A 17,683-nucleotide genomic window follows, 5' to 3' on the forward strand; every position below is an offset into this window, starting at 1 on the left:
ATCTGATAGTATAAAAAATGCCAAAACGTTACAAAGGAAGTCGGTAGGAGGTAGGCGCACATACACTACTCTTTAGAACAACTTCTATAACTAAGTATCCATAGAGTAAAAAGAGACGGTCCAAGAGTGCATATGGATTGAAGGGGTTGCCTTGGAGAGACTTGAATAGGCAAAATAGAGTGGAGTTGTCTATAATGCGATTTTTTGGAGATTCCGGTGACGGAATCCAACGGAAGAAATTGAGGTTAAATCTTGATTTGTTGCAGTTAAAATGGTTTTTTAACTGCGTATTTGGATTCAGCACCCTGGAAAACTCCTGGGACGCTTTGATTGTGCAGAAACTAGCTATCAAACTTGCGATTCCAATAAATTGTTGCCACATTTTGACCAGAAAAACCCACCAGAAAGGCTTCCAAAAAGTCGCATTATAGACAACTGCAAATCGAGTTAGGCGATGGCGTACTTGGAACCACGTGTTTTGAGCAACTTGTGAGGATGAACCTGACCGTGAGGAGGTAAACGGTAAGCTGCAAGTGGTTAGAGCAGACCCCCGAGCCATGAACCAGGGCACCATGGATCACGATCCACGAACTTTGGAGCTAGGAGCCAATATATGGTGCCTGCAAGATAACACAAACTGCCACCCAACCAAGTGGAACACAGAATGTCCACCAAGATATGGAAAAGGGCAACCCATGAGCTAGCTTCCTGTGCTTGCATTACACAAATTTCTCTAAGACCTCGAGGAATTGTGGAAGGATATTGAGGAACCCATCCATGCTGTCAACTTGAGGCTGTGAGGTGCCTCAAATCAAACTTGACATTGAAACTTGGGACAAGGCCAAAAGCGAAAACATTGATGTGAAGAGAGCCTTTCAAACGCAGTCTGCAAAGTGAGATGATGTAGGAGAGGCGATGAGATGAGATAGACAAATTATTAGCATGAGGTGAGGCGGCCAACCCGAGCCCTAAAGAATCCAAGAGAAGTCTAGCGAAGAGCGGGGACCTAACAACAAGTTTAGCACAACACCTATTCTCGATGCCTACGAGAATCAATAGATACCCATAGATGGGCTGATCAGAGGGCACATATAAGTAGTGAAAATGACTAGCATGGCTACCTAGTAGCTGCATATCTAGGCACAAAGAAGTATTAACAATGTTGCTACCTACAACCAAAGAAATATCTAGTGGAGAGCACCACCTCTAGGTGATGTTGGGCACTACCATTTCCGCGAGGAAGCCTTTCATATCGTAATTCCTAGCCATCATTACTCTGCAAGGCGAATAGTGCAGCCACCCCAGGTCTGTAAATGCCCACCTCACTCAAAAATTTAACGACTTGTATGCTTGTTCAAAGGAAAGCGCATGGCAGGCCAAGTGGCCTTTGATTCTCGATTGTTCCATCATGTTAATGATCTCAGGCTGGAATCATCACTTGAATCCCTATTCGTTGTGAGAATTTTTTATATATTTATTGATTAAGTTTAAATGTAGAATTATGAAATATAAAAATTGCTAATATGAACCAGCCTAGATCTATTTTAATTCCGAATTTATCAAGCCTTAAGTGATTTGATCCCTTTTGGGGCTTGTGGATTCAAAGTTAAGATGGGTCTAGGCTGATTTAATTTCCCCTTTTAAATAGGCTTCCACATGAATACCATGTGTCAATACCATGGGTTTTCATAAACCTCAAGCTCAAAAACCACTGGTAACTTGACCAAATCAATGTTTACCTTGCGCTTGTGGAATTAAAGTTAATATGGGTCTAGGCTTACTTAATTTCCCCTTTTAAATAGGCTTCCACATGAATACCGTGTGTCAATACCATGTGTTCTCATAAACCTTGAGCTCAAAAACTGATCAGGGGCTCAGGACCAAGTGTCGTAAAATGGTCAAAAATGAAAGTTCTCAGAACTGATTAGAACCTGAACGACTGGATAGAGCTTGTCTTACCGTTTGCGGCGCCGGAATCAGGAAGACGAGCTCTATCCAAGTCGTTCAGGTTCTGTATAAGAAATAAGAAGTTTATACATTATTAGAGGTCATTTGGAGTGTCTAGCTCACAATTGAAATTATTGGAAATGGATACCTTACACCCTTAAACAAGTACATTCCATTTTTAGATAAAAACCACTGGTAACTTGACCGAATCAATGTTTACCTTAATCCCCTGACAAAAAATGAATAAAAATAGGGTTATTTTATGTTATTCTATTTTTGATAGAGTTAAATGTTTACAAGACTAAAAATATGGTTATTTTTATTTGATTTTTTTTTTTCATTAAGTTAAATTTTTACAGGACATTACATTATATTACAATATCTCTCTATACTGAGTTGGAGAGCACCTACATGACACATAACTACTAGTAAACCTCTTGATGTTTACAACCTGCTCCCTTGTTGTAAACCTAGCTTGCTATAGGGCAGACGAACCTCCGTTGCCTTGTTTCCATGATTTCACAAACTTCAAATTAACCAATTGAGCTGCCCCTAGGGACATGATAAAATGGATATTAATGTATAGCTATAATTTATATATATATTTCAGGTTTTTGTACATAGAAATATATTAAATTTTTATATGTTTATGGATTATATGTTTTGAAGTGTTATGATTATCACATGAATTATTATTGTTTAAATTTTTTTTAATGTGATACAGAAATTGAAAAAAAATGTTTATAATTTTATTAATAAAAACAAAATGACAATACAACCAATTGAATTCAATCAATTTATTATTCCTTTTTCAGTTGAGTTTAGGTTATGTTTTGTTATTATTATTTTTTGATTTAACACTTTACTAAGGCCACTACATTGGGCTATAGAGTGTCTATTGACCTAAAAATTTATTCCTTTAAAAACAAGATTGCAAATTTCATTAATGCCCCATCCTGGGACAATGGGGTGGTTGGTTTATTGGGATGTTATTCCCTCCATCTGGTTTCAAATCCCACGGGGGACACTTCCGACCCCTTATAATAACACTCAAAGAGTATACTCTCCTTATCCGTGGAGACTATCATAATATCTAATTTACGGGATTTTAAATGTCATAATATTTGATTTGATATATTCTTAATATTCTTGATATTATAGTGACAATTAAACTTTGGAAAGACCTGCAATCACTGCCTGCACCAAATGCTCTGAATAAGTCTGCAAGAAGGGCGACACTGTATCATGCTAGCAGACGTGATCCTCCTCAAAACATGCTGTCATATCCAATAACGTACACTGAAAAGTAGCTTCAGTCATAGAGGCTGTAATCTTCCTTTAATCTTCAAATGCCTCGGGTGCTGTTACCAAAAGGTTGTATGCAATGCAATTATTTACTATGTTTTTAATGGAGTGTTTACCGAAACGGAGGAATGGTTTGGAAAGTTAAAAGTGGTTAGAATTTGAGTCAACAAATTCAACAAATTTTATATAAGTAGTGGTTGAATTGTGTTTTTGATGGTGGAAATAGATTCAACACCATAAAAATGTCTTAAACACTTAAAATTTTTGAAGTTTAACAACTATAATTTAGATTTACAAAAAATTTTGCTGAATTTTTTCTAAATATCACTAGAATTTCCACAACTTTCCAAATAATTTTTCCTTATACTAGCTTTTTCAGTCAATACCTTACTGAAAGAACAACACCTTGCTAAAAGAATGGTAACACGCAACCACCCGGCGTTATGAGATATAGTGAAATTTGATTACGATTAATCTTTTAAGTAGTTGCCATGAACCTCCTTCTCCCATGTTATGGTATTGAAATTTGGTCAATATTTATTATGAGTAAATATCCTTTTTTTACGGTTTAGAAGAAGCCATAAAGCATATGTTTTTATTGGACTAATTTAGTATTTCATTGTTCAAATGTTGCGCACAAAAAAAAACATTGATGACGATCAAAAATAAAATAAAGATAAAAGATGGATTATAATAAAAATAAAATAGAGATAAAAGATTCATTATGATCAATCTTCCTCTTTTATATTAAAGACATGTATTGTTTTGAAAATAGATCAAATATTTAATGGATGAAATAAGTGTTTTTTGGATTTATTATTTATATGTAAAATAAAAGAGATTGATCATATTTAAAGTTTATCAAATCTTAATATTATAAATGTTAACAAGTTATTTATAATAAGGATGGGATGTCTAAAACAAATAATTAAATTAGTATAAAGAAGTGAAATGTTTGCTAACAATTTACTCACAAATTAGCTATTACATAAATGTTTAACCAGTTTTATAACATATATGAAATATTTTAAAACATTCAATAAAATGTTTTAATGACCGTTTGTGCAACAGGAAAAAAGATTTGGATGTTGTAAAATAACAAATGGTTTAGTAAATAGGGTATTTGCTTGAACGCGTGTATCATAAACAACAAAGAGATAAAATATTTTGTTATGGATAAGTTCCACAAGTGTAATTGGGATAAGGAGCTAGGAAGAAAGAAAAAGTACTATATTGAAGTGTTTAATCCCACTCATAGTCATCAACCAAAAGCATATGTAGATGCGAATATCTCTTAGAGAGCCAGAATTCTTATTGCTCAGTTAAGGACTAATTCTCATCAACTCCCTTGTGAAACAGAGCGCTAAAAAATGCCAAAAGAAGTGTGGGAGGAAAGAGTATGCATTTTTTTGTTCTTCTGGAAAAGTGGAGAAAGGAAAATATTTCATTTTAGAATGTGATAAGCTGGCAGCTAGCTCTTGGGATAATCTATTTAGCGAAGGGTTTGTTGAGAAGTTGGGAGCATTTATTATGAAGCTTCATAGAAAAATGGCCAAATACATCAAGCAAATAAAGAAGCAATCTGTCCCATATAGAAAAAGGGCCGAATACATCAAGCAAATGAAGAAGCAATATATCCCATAAGCTATCTTTAGCCTTTTGGACGTTAAAATTATTTCTTTCTTTTTTCTTTTTTTCAATCGATCATAGGAAAATTAAAACTATGATTCAAAACATGAGTTTACATCTATTTTTGTGGGTAAAAACATCCAATACAAATATATATATTTTGAACCTATATCCTCACAAAATATTAAAGAACTAGATGGTAGTAAAATGTTGTGTCAACCAAAAACTTAAGTATCAAGATTTCTTGAGTCTTTAATTATTCTATTTATATTTTGATAAAAATACTAAAACTCTTTGATATTTTTATTAATAATAATAAGATCTCTATTTTTTTTTTTTTTAATTTAATTATAATGAGATCTCTATAATTTTATTAAATAAATATTAAATTTGATAAAAAATTCCATGAAGTTGGAAATAAAGGAAATCTAAAAACCATTCCCAAAACAATAACACAAATAAATATATTAAATCCAAAAACAATATTAGCCATAACACTCATAATTAACTGCTTAACTTCTGAATTTGGATTTTTAATGATAATTTTAAAAATAAAACAAATAACATTATCCATTAACCCCTTTTAAAACATAACACATCTATCTATAGGTAAGTCTTTACACAAATAAATATATTACATCCAAAAACAATACAATATTAGCTATAACACTCATAATTAACTTTTTAATTTTTAAATTTGGATTTGTTTTAATTCGCTGTAGTTAAGAAGCTGTAATGAAATAGATCGTTGCTAATGATTTTTCAAATAAGTTTTTCCGATTAATCAAATCTTAAACAATATAATTAATCAGAAAAACTTACTTTTACATTATAAATCACAAAAGTCTTAAATCTAAAATCTAACGAGAGACTTGCAGGGAGATAAATGATATCCTATGGGGTTTAGATCCTTTTCCATGCATGTTCAATGATGAAGACAATGAAAGAATATTTGCTGCTGTATCGGAGGAGGAATTACTCTCTGTTATGAGGTCATTCAAGAAGGACAAATGTCCCGGCCCAGACGGCTGGACCATAGACATCTTCATACACTTCTTTGATATTATGAAAAAGGACATCTTGGGGATGGTGGAAGAAACCAGAATACAAGGGAGAATAAATCCAAATATTTCTTCCACCTACATAGCTCTAATTCCCAAAAAAAAAAGGACTCCTCTTCTTTTGCTGACTTCAGGCCGATTTCATTATGCAATGCCATCTATAAAATCATTTCTAAAATTATAGCAGAGAGAATCAGAGGCAACTTATCAGTTCATATCACAAGAGAACAGCATGGGTTCCTAAGTGGCAGGAACATTCTAGATGCCGTGGCCATAGCCCAAGAAGCCTTGCACTCTATGCAAACTAAAAATATTGGGGCTGCTATCCTTAAAATTGATTTGAAAAAGGCCTTCGACAGCCTCGACTGGAGCTACCTCAGATGCTTACTTATTAAAATCGGCCTGAATGACCTGTGCACAAATTGGATCATGGCGTGCGTGCAAGGTGTCAATTTCGCAATTCTCATTAATGGATTCCCTACAATTTTTTTTCGGGCGGAAAAGGGACTCCGTCAGGGGTGCTCATTATCTCCTATTTTATTCATCTTGGCCATGGACACCCTTAGTCTCCATATCAAAAGAGCGGTTGCTGCTGGAAAAGTTGGCCCCCTTGCCATCTCCAGAGGTAACTTTCACACGCACAACTTCTTTGTGGATGACGTTCTTCTGTTTGCTAGGCTTTGCAGACATACTTGGCTGATATTACATGAGATAATTCTTTCATTTCAAAAGGCGACTGGCCTATTCATTAACGAAGGTAAATCCACTTTCCACTTTGGTAAGGTGAAAGAAGAGGAGATGGAATATATCTCTCAGCTTTTTAACATACAGGCTATCTCCATAAATGAGGGGCTTAAATATTTGGGATTTCATCTCAAACCCACGGGATATAATATTTCGGACTGGTCATGGATAACTGACAGATTCTACAAAAGAATATCCGGTTGGGAATTTAAATGCTTATCGCTTGCTGGCAGAATGATCTTAACACAGTCTGTCCTTGCGCAAATCAGTGTATATTGGACGCATTTATTTTACATCCCTTCGGCTATTGTCAATAAACTGAACAGCTTAATGGCAACCTTCATCTGGGGCGGAAACAAGGAAAAGAGAAAATTCCACCTTATTAAACTGGAAAATATCTCCCTCCCAAAAAAGAAAGGCGGCTGGGGCATCATGAATCTGCGCCTCTTTGGCAGGGCTCTACTATGCAAATCTTTGTGGCGGGTGATTTTTGGTAACTGCTTATGGAGTCAAGCTATCAAAATGAAATACCTTGGGAACAATGATATTTACTATTGGTACAGGAACAACTTCAAATGGCCCTCTCAAGGTTCGGGGATCTGGCGAAGTTTTCAAAGGATTCTTCCTTTTTTCTGCGGAAACTTCATTTGGGCATTTCAAACCGGTAGCAACATCCTTATTGGTGTTGATGCCATCAAGGGAGTTGATATGGATCCAATCTCCCCTCAGCTCCTTTCGCTCCTCCACAGAAAAGGGCTTTTCTTCTGGGCACAGGTAATTGAGGGATGGAAGAACGCCATTCCGCAATGGAAAACTTGCAGAAAACTGGGCCTCGATGGAGCTATGGCTTCACAATGGAATAGATTTATCTGCAATATGAGGAATGCAGGTTTTTACAGATCTAAGGACAGAGACTGCATAGAATGGCAGGCTAAGAAAGGCAGTCCCCTTATATTGGTTAGAGACATATATCTCTCTTTGATAGAACTGCAAAGAGGATCCTCCCGGATAACCTTTCCTCCCTCTCTTTGGAAGGTAAGCTGCCCGCTTAAAATCATTTTGTTTTCGTGGTTAGTATTTCATAATAAAAACCTCACTTGGACAAATTTACAGAAAAGGCGCTGGCAGGGTCCAGCGATATGCATGATCTGTCTTGCCAACTCTGAAGATAACTTGCATATTTTTTTAAATTGCCCTCAATCGCTGTCTTTGTGGGGGCAATTAGCTTCATATTTTGGCTTTCCTGCGATTTCACATCCTTCCATTATAGAAGCATATGTTTGGTGGGCTGCACAAAAATCTATCTGGCGTCCCATCCCATTAATCGTTTTCTGGTTCATTTGGAAGTGGAGGAACAAAAGAATCTTCCAAAACAGCAAGGAATCTTTCAGTCGTATTATGGATAAGGTTATTCCTTATTACTTCTCCATTTTACAAAACTTGCCCCCTCAGAAAAATCATCAGATGGCTGCCTCTGACGACCTGGAACTCTCATTCCCAAGGGCACATTTTGACGGTGCGGCAAAGGATGGCATTTGTGCTTGTGGTGTTTTCATTGCTATTTCAAATGACCTCCAATTCTCCTTATATTGGAACGGTGGCAAAGGGTCAAGTAACAAGGCAGAGGCCATGGCCCTGCATGGTTTGCTTTTATTCTGCACTTTCATGGATATAGGGCCTATTAATGTATATGGTGACTCGAAAATTATCATAGATCATGTGAAAGGCAATCATGCAATACAGACCGACAGCCTTACAGGGTGGTTAGCAAGGATAGCATCTCTATGGAAGCCGCGACTTTCCCTATCTCTCATATAAGGCGCAAACAAAATGAACAAGCAGATGTTCTGTCAAAGAAAGGAATGCATTCGCCTTTCGATAAGTGGCACCTGTTTATCACTTTTGACCCCTGTACATATGACATTCAGCTCTTCTATATGCCGGGCATATAAAGTCATCTATAACAGGTATGCTATAGCAACCAATTTTTTGGAAATATCTCAGATCCGCTGGCATTCTACATATACTGGATAGTTAAATTTTTTTTTTGCTATAATGATATGATAACAAGTTCCCCAAAATATTGTAATATATAAATGAAAGATATCTGCTGAAATAAGCTGAAAATGAGACCTATTCCAAGACTAATGCCCGCAATTTTTGTAATATTCAAAACTTTTTTGAACATAATATAATACTATACTGCTTTTTCTTCTTTAAAAAAAAAAGAAGTGTATATAATAATTTTATCGCTGATGCCAAAATCGGTAATCTGGAGTAGATTTTTAGCGATCACGTTACAGGGTCAACCGTGGTGGCCTCCGTTAGCCCGTGTCTGAACGGATGCACGTAATTTTCTCGTTGTCGTTGTAAAATAATAAAATTATTTTATAATCTGATTTTATAACTTTGTCGCTAATCTTACGCTCTGATCATCACAATTTGATGTAAAATACACGTGAACATGAGGAGGGAAAATGAAAAGCAAATCCGAAGGGATTATTGCAACAAGGCAGGAAACGTTGCCAACCATCAATTGCCAAATGGTAAAATGCCAGTATCTGAATTTTTTTTCCTGTAATAACTTCATATCGCGACACGAACATGGCACGCAGTATCCGGTGGATTCCATTGTGGGCCACATTTATTGTGTATTTCAACCCATTAAAAAGTTACAACAGAATGACACTATATAAAGTGATCACTTAGTCTTGGTATGTATTAAGACAATTCATTCGAACAAGCTGTGCAAAAATTGGGCTTAGCCATGGGACTTTTCAGGACCCCAGGAGAACAAGAAGCCCATGAAAAAGCACCGCTTACCCAAGAAGAAGGGATGCAACCCAAGGACCGATTCCATCTAGCCTACATCTCCTATTTCATTATGGGTACTGGATTTTTGCTTCCATGGAATGCTTTCATAACAGCCGTGGATTATTTCAGTTATATCTACCCTGGAAAGCAGGTGGACAGAGTGTTTTCAGTGGCGTACATGATTCCAGCCTTGGGATTTCTTATACTCTTGCTCACATTCGCCGGGAGGGCCAATGCTCGAGTCCGGATCAATCTTGGGCTGTCTTTGTTTCTTCTGTCCCTGTTGATTGTGCCAGTCATGGATGTTGCTTATATTAAAGGGCAGAGGGGGCTGAATGTTGGGTATTCCATAACCGTTGCGGCGGTTGTACTCTGTGCGATAGCGGATGCGTTGGTGCAGGGGAGTTTGATTGGGTCTGCTGGGGAGCTTCCAGAGCAGTACATGCAGGCTGTTGTTGCTGGAACTGCTGCCTCAGGTATGCTTTTTCTTCAGAACTTGCTGAATCCATAAACTATCGAATTCTATTGTTTCAAGATTAATCTGTTGGATTGGTATGTTCGCCACAAGATTTAGGTGGAATGTGTGGTGCTCAGCATTTTGATAGCTAACATCTTGGCACTAGAGAACCCAATTTCTCATGTAAGAATATTGGCATCTTTTAAGTGCGGAGTCTGTGTGCTTGTTTTTTTTATTGTGGACGGGAACCCCTTTTTTTAAAGGAGATTTGCTTTATCATCAGGTTACTTTTGGCTAAGAACCGCAACTCAGAGCTATCTATCTGGACAAAGTCGCCTGGTTTCTTCTACCGGAGATTTGTTTTACAATAAGGGTATCTTTGATTAAGGGTGGTGGAAGATAAGATAAGATAAGTTAATTTTATTTATGTCCAACTATTGACTACAAAGTAGGTCAAAGGGACTGTTGAGTACAATGATGTCCATACAATGCGGGAGAACCAAACGGTCTCCTATAAAAGATACAATGCATGAAGTATAAAAGATACAATGTATGAACATAAAAGATATAATGCATGAAATGCCTTGGCGGAGAAGATCTAAGAGCTAATGGGTCTGAGGATCAAACCCTACTCTCCTAACATCCGAGGCCGAATGAAGAACATTGAAGGAAACTCAACAAAGTTTGTTGGCCTGATGAAGAGCCAGTGGAAAGTGTAGACTGTCCACTAAATCATTCACTGGGGTAGTTTGTAGATTGCTGAGGTCTAGAGGACCTAGTCTATCTCCCTGGGACGGAGCTGACATAGATCTATTGCCGAGATCTCGTGTGGCGGGGTGGGGTCCCACAGATCTTCACTGATCTAGAGTCTGGATATTTACTGAGTCTGATATCAATCGGTCTCTTGGTGCCCTTGTCTGAAGGTAGTGCCCTTAAAAATGCCGTGACTCTCTACGTGGGTTCTGGTTTGATGGGATGCTGAAGAATATGCGCTTGGAACCTGAAAGTCTCATGCATATATAGGGCCAAACATCTCTGATCAGGATACCTGAAAAAGTCGCGAGGGTCTGAGAATCCCTGAACAAGCAATGGAACCTTCCTTTGATCTTGTAGTAGACAGGGCATCCAAAAATGAAGTGCACCTTGGTCTCCACTTCCTATAAATGACATGCTTGACAAATTCTGTTTGGTCTATCAATTTGGTGGTTTGTCTCTACCCGAAGTCTTTGAGAACCCACTCTGAATTGGCCTAGAGGAATGCAAAGAGCATGCATCCAGTGAAATGTATATTGGGGTCGAACAATGAGCCAGTCTCTCAACTCCAAGAACTGCTAAACATAGAAGGCCATCTTTCGGCGCAACCCCCCCAAAGGATTGACCCAGGTGACCTGGACAAACTGCCTATAGATGTCCTCCCTGATGATCTTGTTCAACTCCTGTCTAGTAGGTAAAAGGTGGCTAGGAGCATCTAAGGAATATCGAAAAGGGGAGAGACGATCCAATAGAATGCCCACTGACTCTAAGAGATTTGAAACTCCTGTAAACCAACATCTGGTCCCTGCCTGAGGGAGTAGAACGGGCAATAGTCTCAAAAGAGCAATATACCAAGTTAGGATATCGGTCCCTACACTTTATCGAGTTTGCAAAGCCCCGGACACGATGCAAGAATGAAACCAATCTGAATACCGTCTCAAGTCGAAAGGGTTGAGCTCCAAACTCTGCAAGGATGATGTGTTGAGGTACTGTCTGTTTGCATCTAATGATGCGGCGCAGAAGAAGAATTTGGACTCTCTCAAGTAAAGCCCAATCTGGCTCAAGTAAAGACAATTCCCAAATCTCTGAGCCATATAGAACATTGGGACGGATCAAGGTGTCCATGAGGCTCAATTTGGACGAGATGTTGAAAGCACTGTCTCTCGAGAAGGGCTAAGGATCCATATCCTTTGTTGATCCGAGGCTGAAGCACTGGTCGCAAACTGAGCGGGGACTTGAGAATTGCATCCCCAAGTAAGTATACGAGCTGGTGATCTCAATCTCCTCCCCTCTGAATAGGAAGTGAGGGTCTCAATTTTTCTTCACCCCATTGAAGATCATAACCTTGGTTTTACCCAGGTTCACTGTCAACTGTCGAAGATCACGAAACAGAGCTAAGGCATCCAGCTGCTTCTGTAATCCTTCCGGGGATGAGGAGAGGAGGACCAGTGCTAGCTGAGAAGTATCTATTTTGACAAAGTCACCCAGGAGTTGCGCGACTGCATAAGCACGGGAAGTGAGACTGTTGGGTTTTTATTTTTTAAAACCTGTCATTATCTTTGCTAGCACTCCAACTTGTGGCCAGAGAACATCCCAATGGAGCTGTGCATTGGTGCTTGTTGCGGCATAATAAATTGCTCAATCAAATAGCAGGCATTAGATGTGATAAAAAAACAACTACATGTTGAATTGGTCAGAACAAAGCTTCCAATATAACTCCCACCAGAGTTGAGGACATCAGTTTCAGTCAATCAAATATCACAGAGCCAATCAGCGTACACAATACTTCCCAAGATTTAGGATCAATAGTTTTTGTTTCTTAGGTTTTGTATGTGTGAAGATGTGGATTTTCAGTGAAAGGCATGTCACAAAGGTAGCAGGTTTCGGTCAAATCAGTGGTAAGGCACAGTGGCTGTAGCTGTTTATTGATATCTTAAACTTTATCATATTGGTTTGGACTTGAGAGGCATTTTAAGGAAAATCTTGCACACAGATTCTTTTGGTGTTCAGCTGCCATTCTTGAGTCCCTTCTTATTATTTGCCATTCTCAAGTCCCCTGAGCTTATTATTTGAACGGGAGTATTTTGGATTTCATTATTAGACTCTATGGTTAGCTGCTATATTTCATGCTCTATAAACATGCATGCTGACTATTTGCTGTTAACTGTGTTTACATCCTTGAGTATATTGCTTAATCCCTGGCCAGTGGCATCCACCGGTGGGTGGCCAGTTACCCAAATTGCTTAAAGGAGATACACAGTTTCAGGTGCTATTTAAATTAGCTAGTTCCCATTGAGTGCAGGTCACATCAGGAAAGGGAAGGCAAGGGGAGCAACAGGGAAGTTTTATTCTCCTTAATTAAGTAATCTTAGTTGAGTGAAACATCTCTTAAGCCTGTTCTCAAACTTGCTCAACAGCCAGTTCCACAAGTCTGCTGTTTCCCATGGTTATGACTATGTACCTTACAATCTGTCCACGTTGAATGACTTTCTGTTTTTTGATAATTCATTTCAGAAAACATTCTGCTAAACCGGAGGCTTTTTCTTTTCGCCATGACACTATAAATCACTCCTGTTGCTCTAGAAAAGATTTCCAGACATCACATCATTCTCTCTACAGAACTCTGGGTAGTCTTCGTCATGAATGGAGGATTATGCATAAAATTTTAAGTTAGGTAGCTGCTGTCCATCTGGGAGGAGAATGCCTCTAATCTTCCCTGCCAATCAAGTAGGATCAAGGAGAGATCCTAATGCATCTACAAGAATAACTCGCAAACAAGGGACCATGGGACACACTAGCCTGATATATCTTTAGAGTGGAATCACCTTTGACAAATTCTCATTAAGGTGACTTTGGTTGAGGCATTAGAGACAAGCATGTGTGCACAGCTTGAGTTAAAAACTCCCAAATCCTAACCAACGTAATACATCCAAAGTGAAATCCCATTTAATTTTAGCATAAGCCCTGTCAAAATCAATCTTTAGAAAAACCCCATTAGCACTTTCCCTATTGAACCTTACTTGCTCATATATCAAAACCCTTGCAGTAGTAGAGTTAATCCTATTTGCTAAGGATTTCGCGAAAATGTTGTAGGAGGCATTGAAGGGATTGGTCTCTATCCTCCCGCCATTTCTCTTTTTGACCCCTTAGGAATAAGTTTGATCAGAACTACACACATCTACTATATCATCACTGATCACAAAGTATAGTTTCTTGTAGAACTCACGAGGGAGTCATTAATGCAGAGACTTGCTCTCTAGCATGTCTTGCCATGCATCGATTACTTCATCCTTATCGCTTGTGATAGATAGATCTGCGTAGTTCTTGCACTCTATAAGTAACAACATGCCTAATGGCTTCATTGTAGTCATTTCTATTTAGCATCACATCTCCCAGTGAGTAACGATCTTTTGGAAGTGGTTTTTGAAAATTTATTTTGTTTTTATGCATCTTCTTTCTGTGTTCCAGATTGATTTTTAAATATATTTCTTTTAGATGCTTGTTTTCATTTGTAAGTATTAGAGTTACATCTTTGTGGTATGTTCTCCTTCTTAGTTGATCTTGGCCCTAGTCTTGGCTCCTTTGGCTCTATATTATTCTGAAAACTTGGAGAAAGCATTCCAAATTTCTGACCTGGTGTTGTGTTTTTGGATTAAAAAGATCAATCTCTAGTTCCTTTCTATCTTGGCCCATTGACTCTAAAAAATTATACTCTTTTTCTTTTTGGCCTTGAGCTATTATTCTCCCTCAGCCTCAAAGAAATTTTGTTTTTCTTCATACAACTTCTTATGGTAAAAGCCAACGTGAACCACCCTATGGGTGATGAACATGATTCCTTTTTGAAATTTCTCCACAAGGCACACTGGAATATTCAACATGTTCTTGGGCAACTTTTGGCAGAAATCCAAGACTCCCACCACTGAACCATAGTGGTAAGCATAGGCAAGTGATCTGATCCTAATCCATTTTATGCATGGGGCATGTTAATCATAGATTTAAGCCATGATACACATGTTTGCAATAGATTTTAAAATAGATATTGTTTGAGGATTGATACAACCTATTGTGGATTTTCTTATATATTTTACGTACACCTTAGTACATTGGTTCTCATCATGGAATATAGTAGATAGTATCTATTACCATGGCTTTTTGGGAGTGAAAGCGGGAGCGGGGAGCAACATTTTCAAAAGCTCCCGGGCCGGGAGCAATTTTGGGAGAGAATTTTATATAATATATATTTTTATATATTTTGATGCATATATGTCAACAAAAACATGTAGAATGATGAATTAGTGATAAAAAACATAAAAGCATGGATTAAACCATATAACATCATTCATCTCGTAGTTATAATCTTCATCAACCAGAGGTTTACAAATACAAGTTCTCATTTATATAACATGTAAGGGTGCAGGTTTACAAATACAAGTTCTCATTTATATAACATGTAAGAGTGCACATAACCAAAATAGCATCGAGTCCAATTCATTTCTGAATTGAAAATACATCAACAAATAGGCTCTAGATGGCCTCAAGCATCCAAAAAAATCATGCTACAACAAATACCTACATATCATCAAAATCGTTGCGGATCTTTGTCATTAATATCACCCCTCTAAACATTAACATAAGATAGAAAAAACATAGCATATCAAGACAAGATTTTGTTCGAGTGAAGGGTACATTTTTAGTAGGGTCATGATAGAGGAGTTCAACAACCAATGTCACTAACAACAAGGTACATAGAGGCTTTGGTGCTCTTGATTAAATATGAGTTCCATACCCTAGTACTTGAGAAAATCCAATGGAAACATTGCAATCTCTCCAATCCTTAATTCCTGAAAAACTGGTAAGTCTGCTGGATTTTGAGTAAGAACTAAAATTCTACTTTCTCCATATGAAGTGTAATGAAGTCGGAACCACTCTCAAACATCTCGAGTCATTTCATGGTAATGTTAAAAATTTAAGTAAAATGATGAAAATGAATAACGTAGGAGAATGTCACTTTTACTTTAGGAATTTAACATTACCATGAATTGCATAACAATACTAGGGCCATTCAAAAACTCTTGTTTCTTTGAAAAAAATTGCGTTTGGAATATCATTGCAATTTTTTTTTTTTTTTAAATTCTTCGTGAAGAATGTCAGGGAGGGAGCGCACTCATGATGTGCTCCCACTTGGAGCGCGATTCAAGAGTAGATTCGAAGGGTGGGCGCTCCTCCACAACCCTGATCTATTACTATTTAGCATTCACTATTCTAGTTAGGTACATAACATGCCTTTTCCTATTGTGTTGCTTTGGCTGCATAAATTGGAAAATCCGATTTCGTTTTTTCAAGGATATATTATCATTTTATCTAGAGTAGAGTGGGTTGTGTAGAGTGGTGGTTAAAGTGATTATTACCACCACATTGCCATAAGGAGGAAGGCTCAAGCTATCAAGTTTGGGAGGGAAGTCACCACCCAATTTGGAGGGAATCCTTGAAAGCGAGGGCATTGGAGAAATGCCACTAGGTTATTTGAGATTAAGAGTTGATTTTGTTAGATTTTACCTATTCAGAAACTATTCTCCTTTAATTTTGGTGTAGTAGTGATCAACAGATCCATTTCCTAGTGCATATAGTCCTTGCATCAATGCTTGTTGTTGATGGAGGTGCACTAGTGTGAGTCTACTATAGGTGCATGTTATGAACCAGCTCACAAAAGGATAGAAAAGATAGATCAACGACTTCAAAATCAGCCTCTTCGAGGGGGCAACCTCCTTTACATTACACAAATGAACAATTCTTAGATGATACAAATGACTAAACTTCCTTTTTATATATAGGAGTCGAAGGGGTCACAATATAATTAAAGCCGACATAACAATAATAATATAAGGGCACAACGATAACAATAGTGGGCTTCTATGGGGCACACTAATAACAATATGGGGACAATAGGGGCACAATAATAACAATAAGGGCTACAATGACAATAGTAATGGTGGAATCACTAGTATTATAGGGACCTAACATGCCTCTCTCCTTCAAAAAAGTGTTGCCCTCAATGCTTGAGTAGTTCTAGATGCTTCTGTATAAAATTCTCATCCTCACATGTGGAATCTTCAGCGGGTAAGTTCTTCCACTTGATGAGATACTCTGAAATTAATCGATTTCGTAGCTGTCGATTTCTTGTTTCTGTGACTACTTCAGGTTCCCGTATGATTTTTCCTTCCTCGTCAAATTTTGGCAATATTATTTGAACTGGGAGCTTGTCACCTATAACCTTCTTTAAACATGAAACACGGAAAATTGGGTGCACTCGGAAAGTTGCAGGAAGCTCCAATTTGTATGCCATAGTACCAATCTTTTGCAACACCTTGTATGAACCATAATACTTTGGTGATAATTTATTATCCTTCTTAGCTTGCTCGAGGGACATTTTTTTACATGGTTATAGCAGTATGAATACCTAGTCACCTACATCAAAACTTCTTTCACTGCAATGTTGATCTGCCTGTTGTTTCATTCTATTCTGCGCCAAAGTGAGGTTATCCTTTAAGAGTTGGAGAACTTGTTGTTGATGCTCGATGTGATTTTCCATTGCTTGAACTTTAGAATTTTCTCTTAAATATGATGTGATGGATGGTGGATGATATCCATAAAGTGCCATAAATGTGGTCATTTTTACTGCAGTATGGAAGGAAGTGTTATACCACCATTCAGCCAGAGGCAACCATTTGACCAGTTGTGTCTGTTTATCAAAGACAAAGCAATGAAGATATGCTTCCAAACATTTGTTTACTATCTCAGTTTTCCCATCAGATTGAGGATGATAAGATGAACTATGAGCTAACTGAGTACCGAGACAAGAAAATAATGTATGAGTGAATTATATTTATAAATTCTTGTTTAAATTACAGTTGTTAAAACTTGGTAGGATTTAAAGAATTTATTCTGGTTAGATTCTTACACAACAACTTTAGAA

At 37.6% G+C, this 17,683-nt stretch overlaps 2 protein-coding genes across 2 annotated transcripts in view; both read left to right on the forward strand.

Annotated features, from left to right (window-relative positions):
* Positions 1–17,683, forward strand: part of LOC149201905 (equilibrative nucleotide transporter 1-like) — a 67,835-nt gene that overhangs the window by 22,371 nt on the left and 27,781 nt on the right. The window lies entirely within an intron of this gene.
* LOC149201906 (equilibrative nucleotide transporter 1-like) overlaps positions 9,392–17,683 on the forward strand; it is a 35,830-nt gene continuing 27,538 nt past the window's right edge. Inside the window, exon 1 of the mRNA XM_089403040.1 lies at positions 9,392–9,976. Coding sequence (XP_089259166.1) covers positions 9,454–9,976 — 523 coding nt within the window. The 5' untranslated portion in view covers positions 9,392–9,453. The remainder of the gene's footprint in view (positions 9,977–17,683) is intronic.

Source organism: Pinus tabuliformis, chromosome 2_1 (assembly GCF_031772625.1).
Source record: "Pinus tabuliformis cultivar Carrire ecotype Pingquan chromosome 2_1, CPIR1, whole genome shotgun sequence".
Classification (NCBI taxonomy): Eukaryota; Viridiplantae; Streptophyta; class Pinopsida; order Pinales; family Pinaceae; genus Pinus; species Pinus tabuliformis.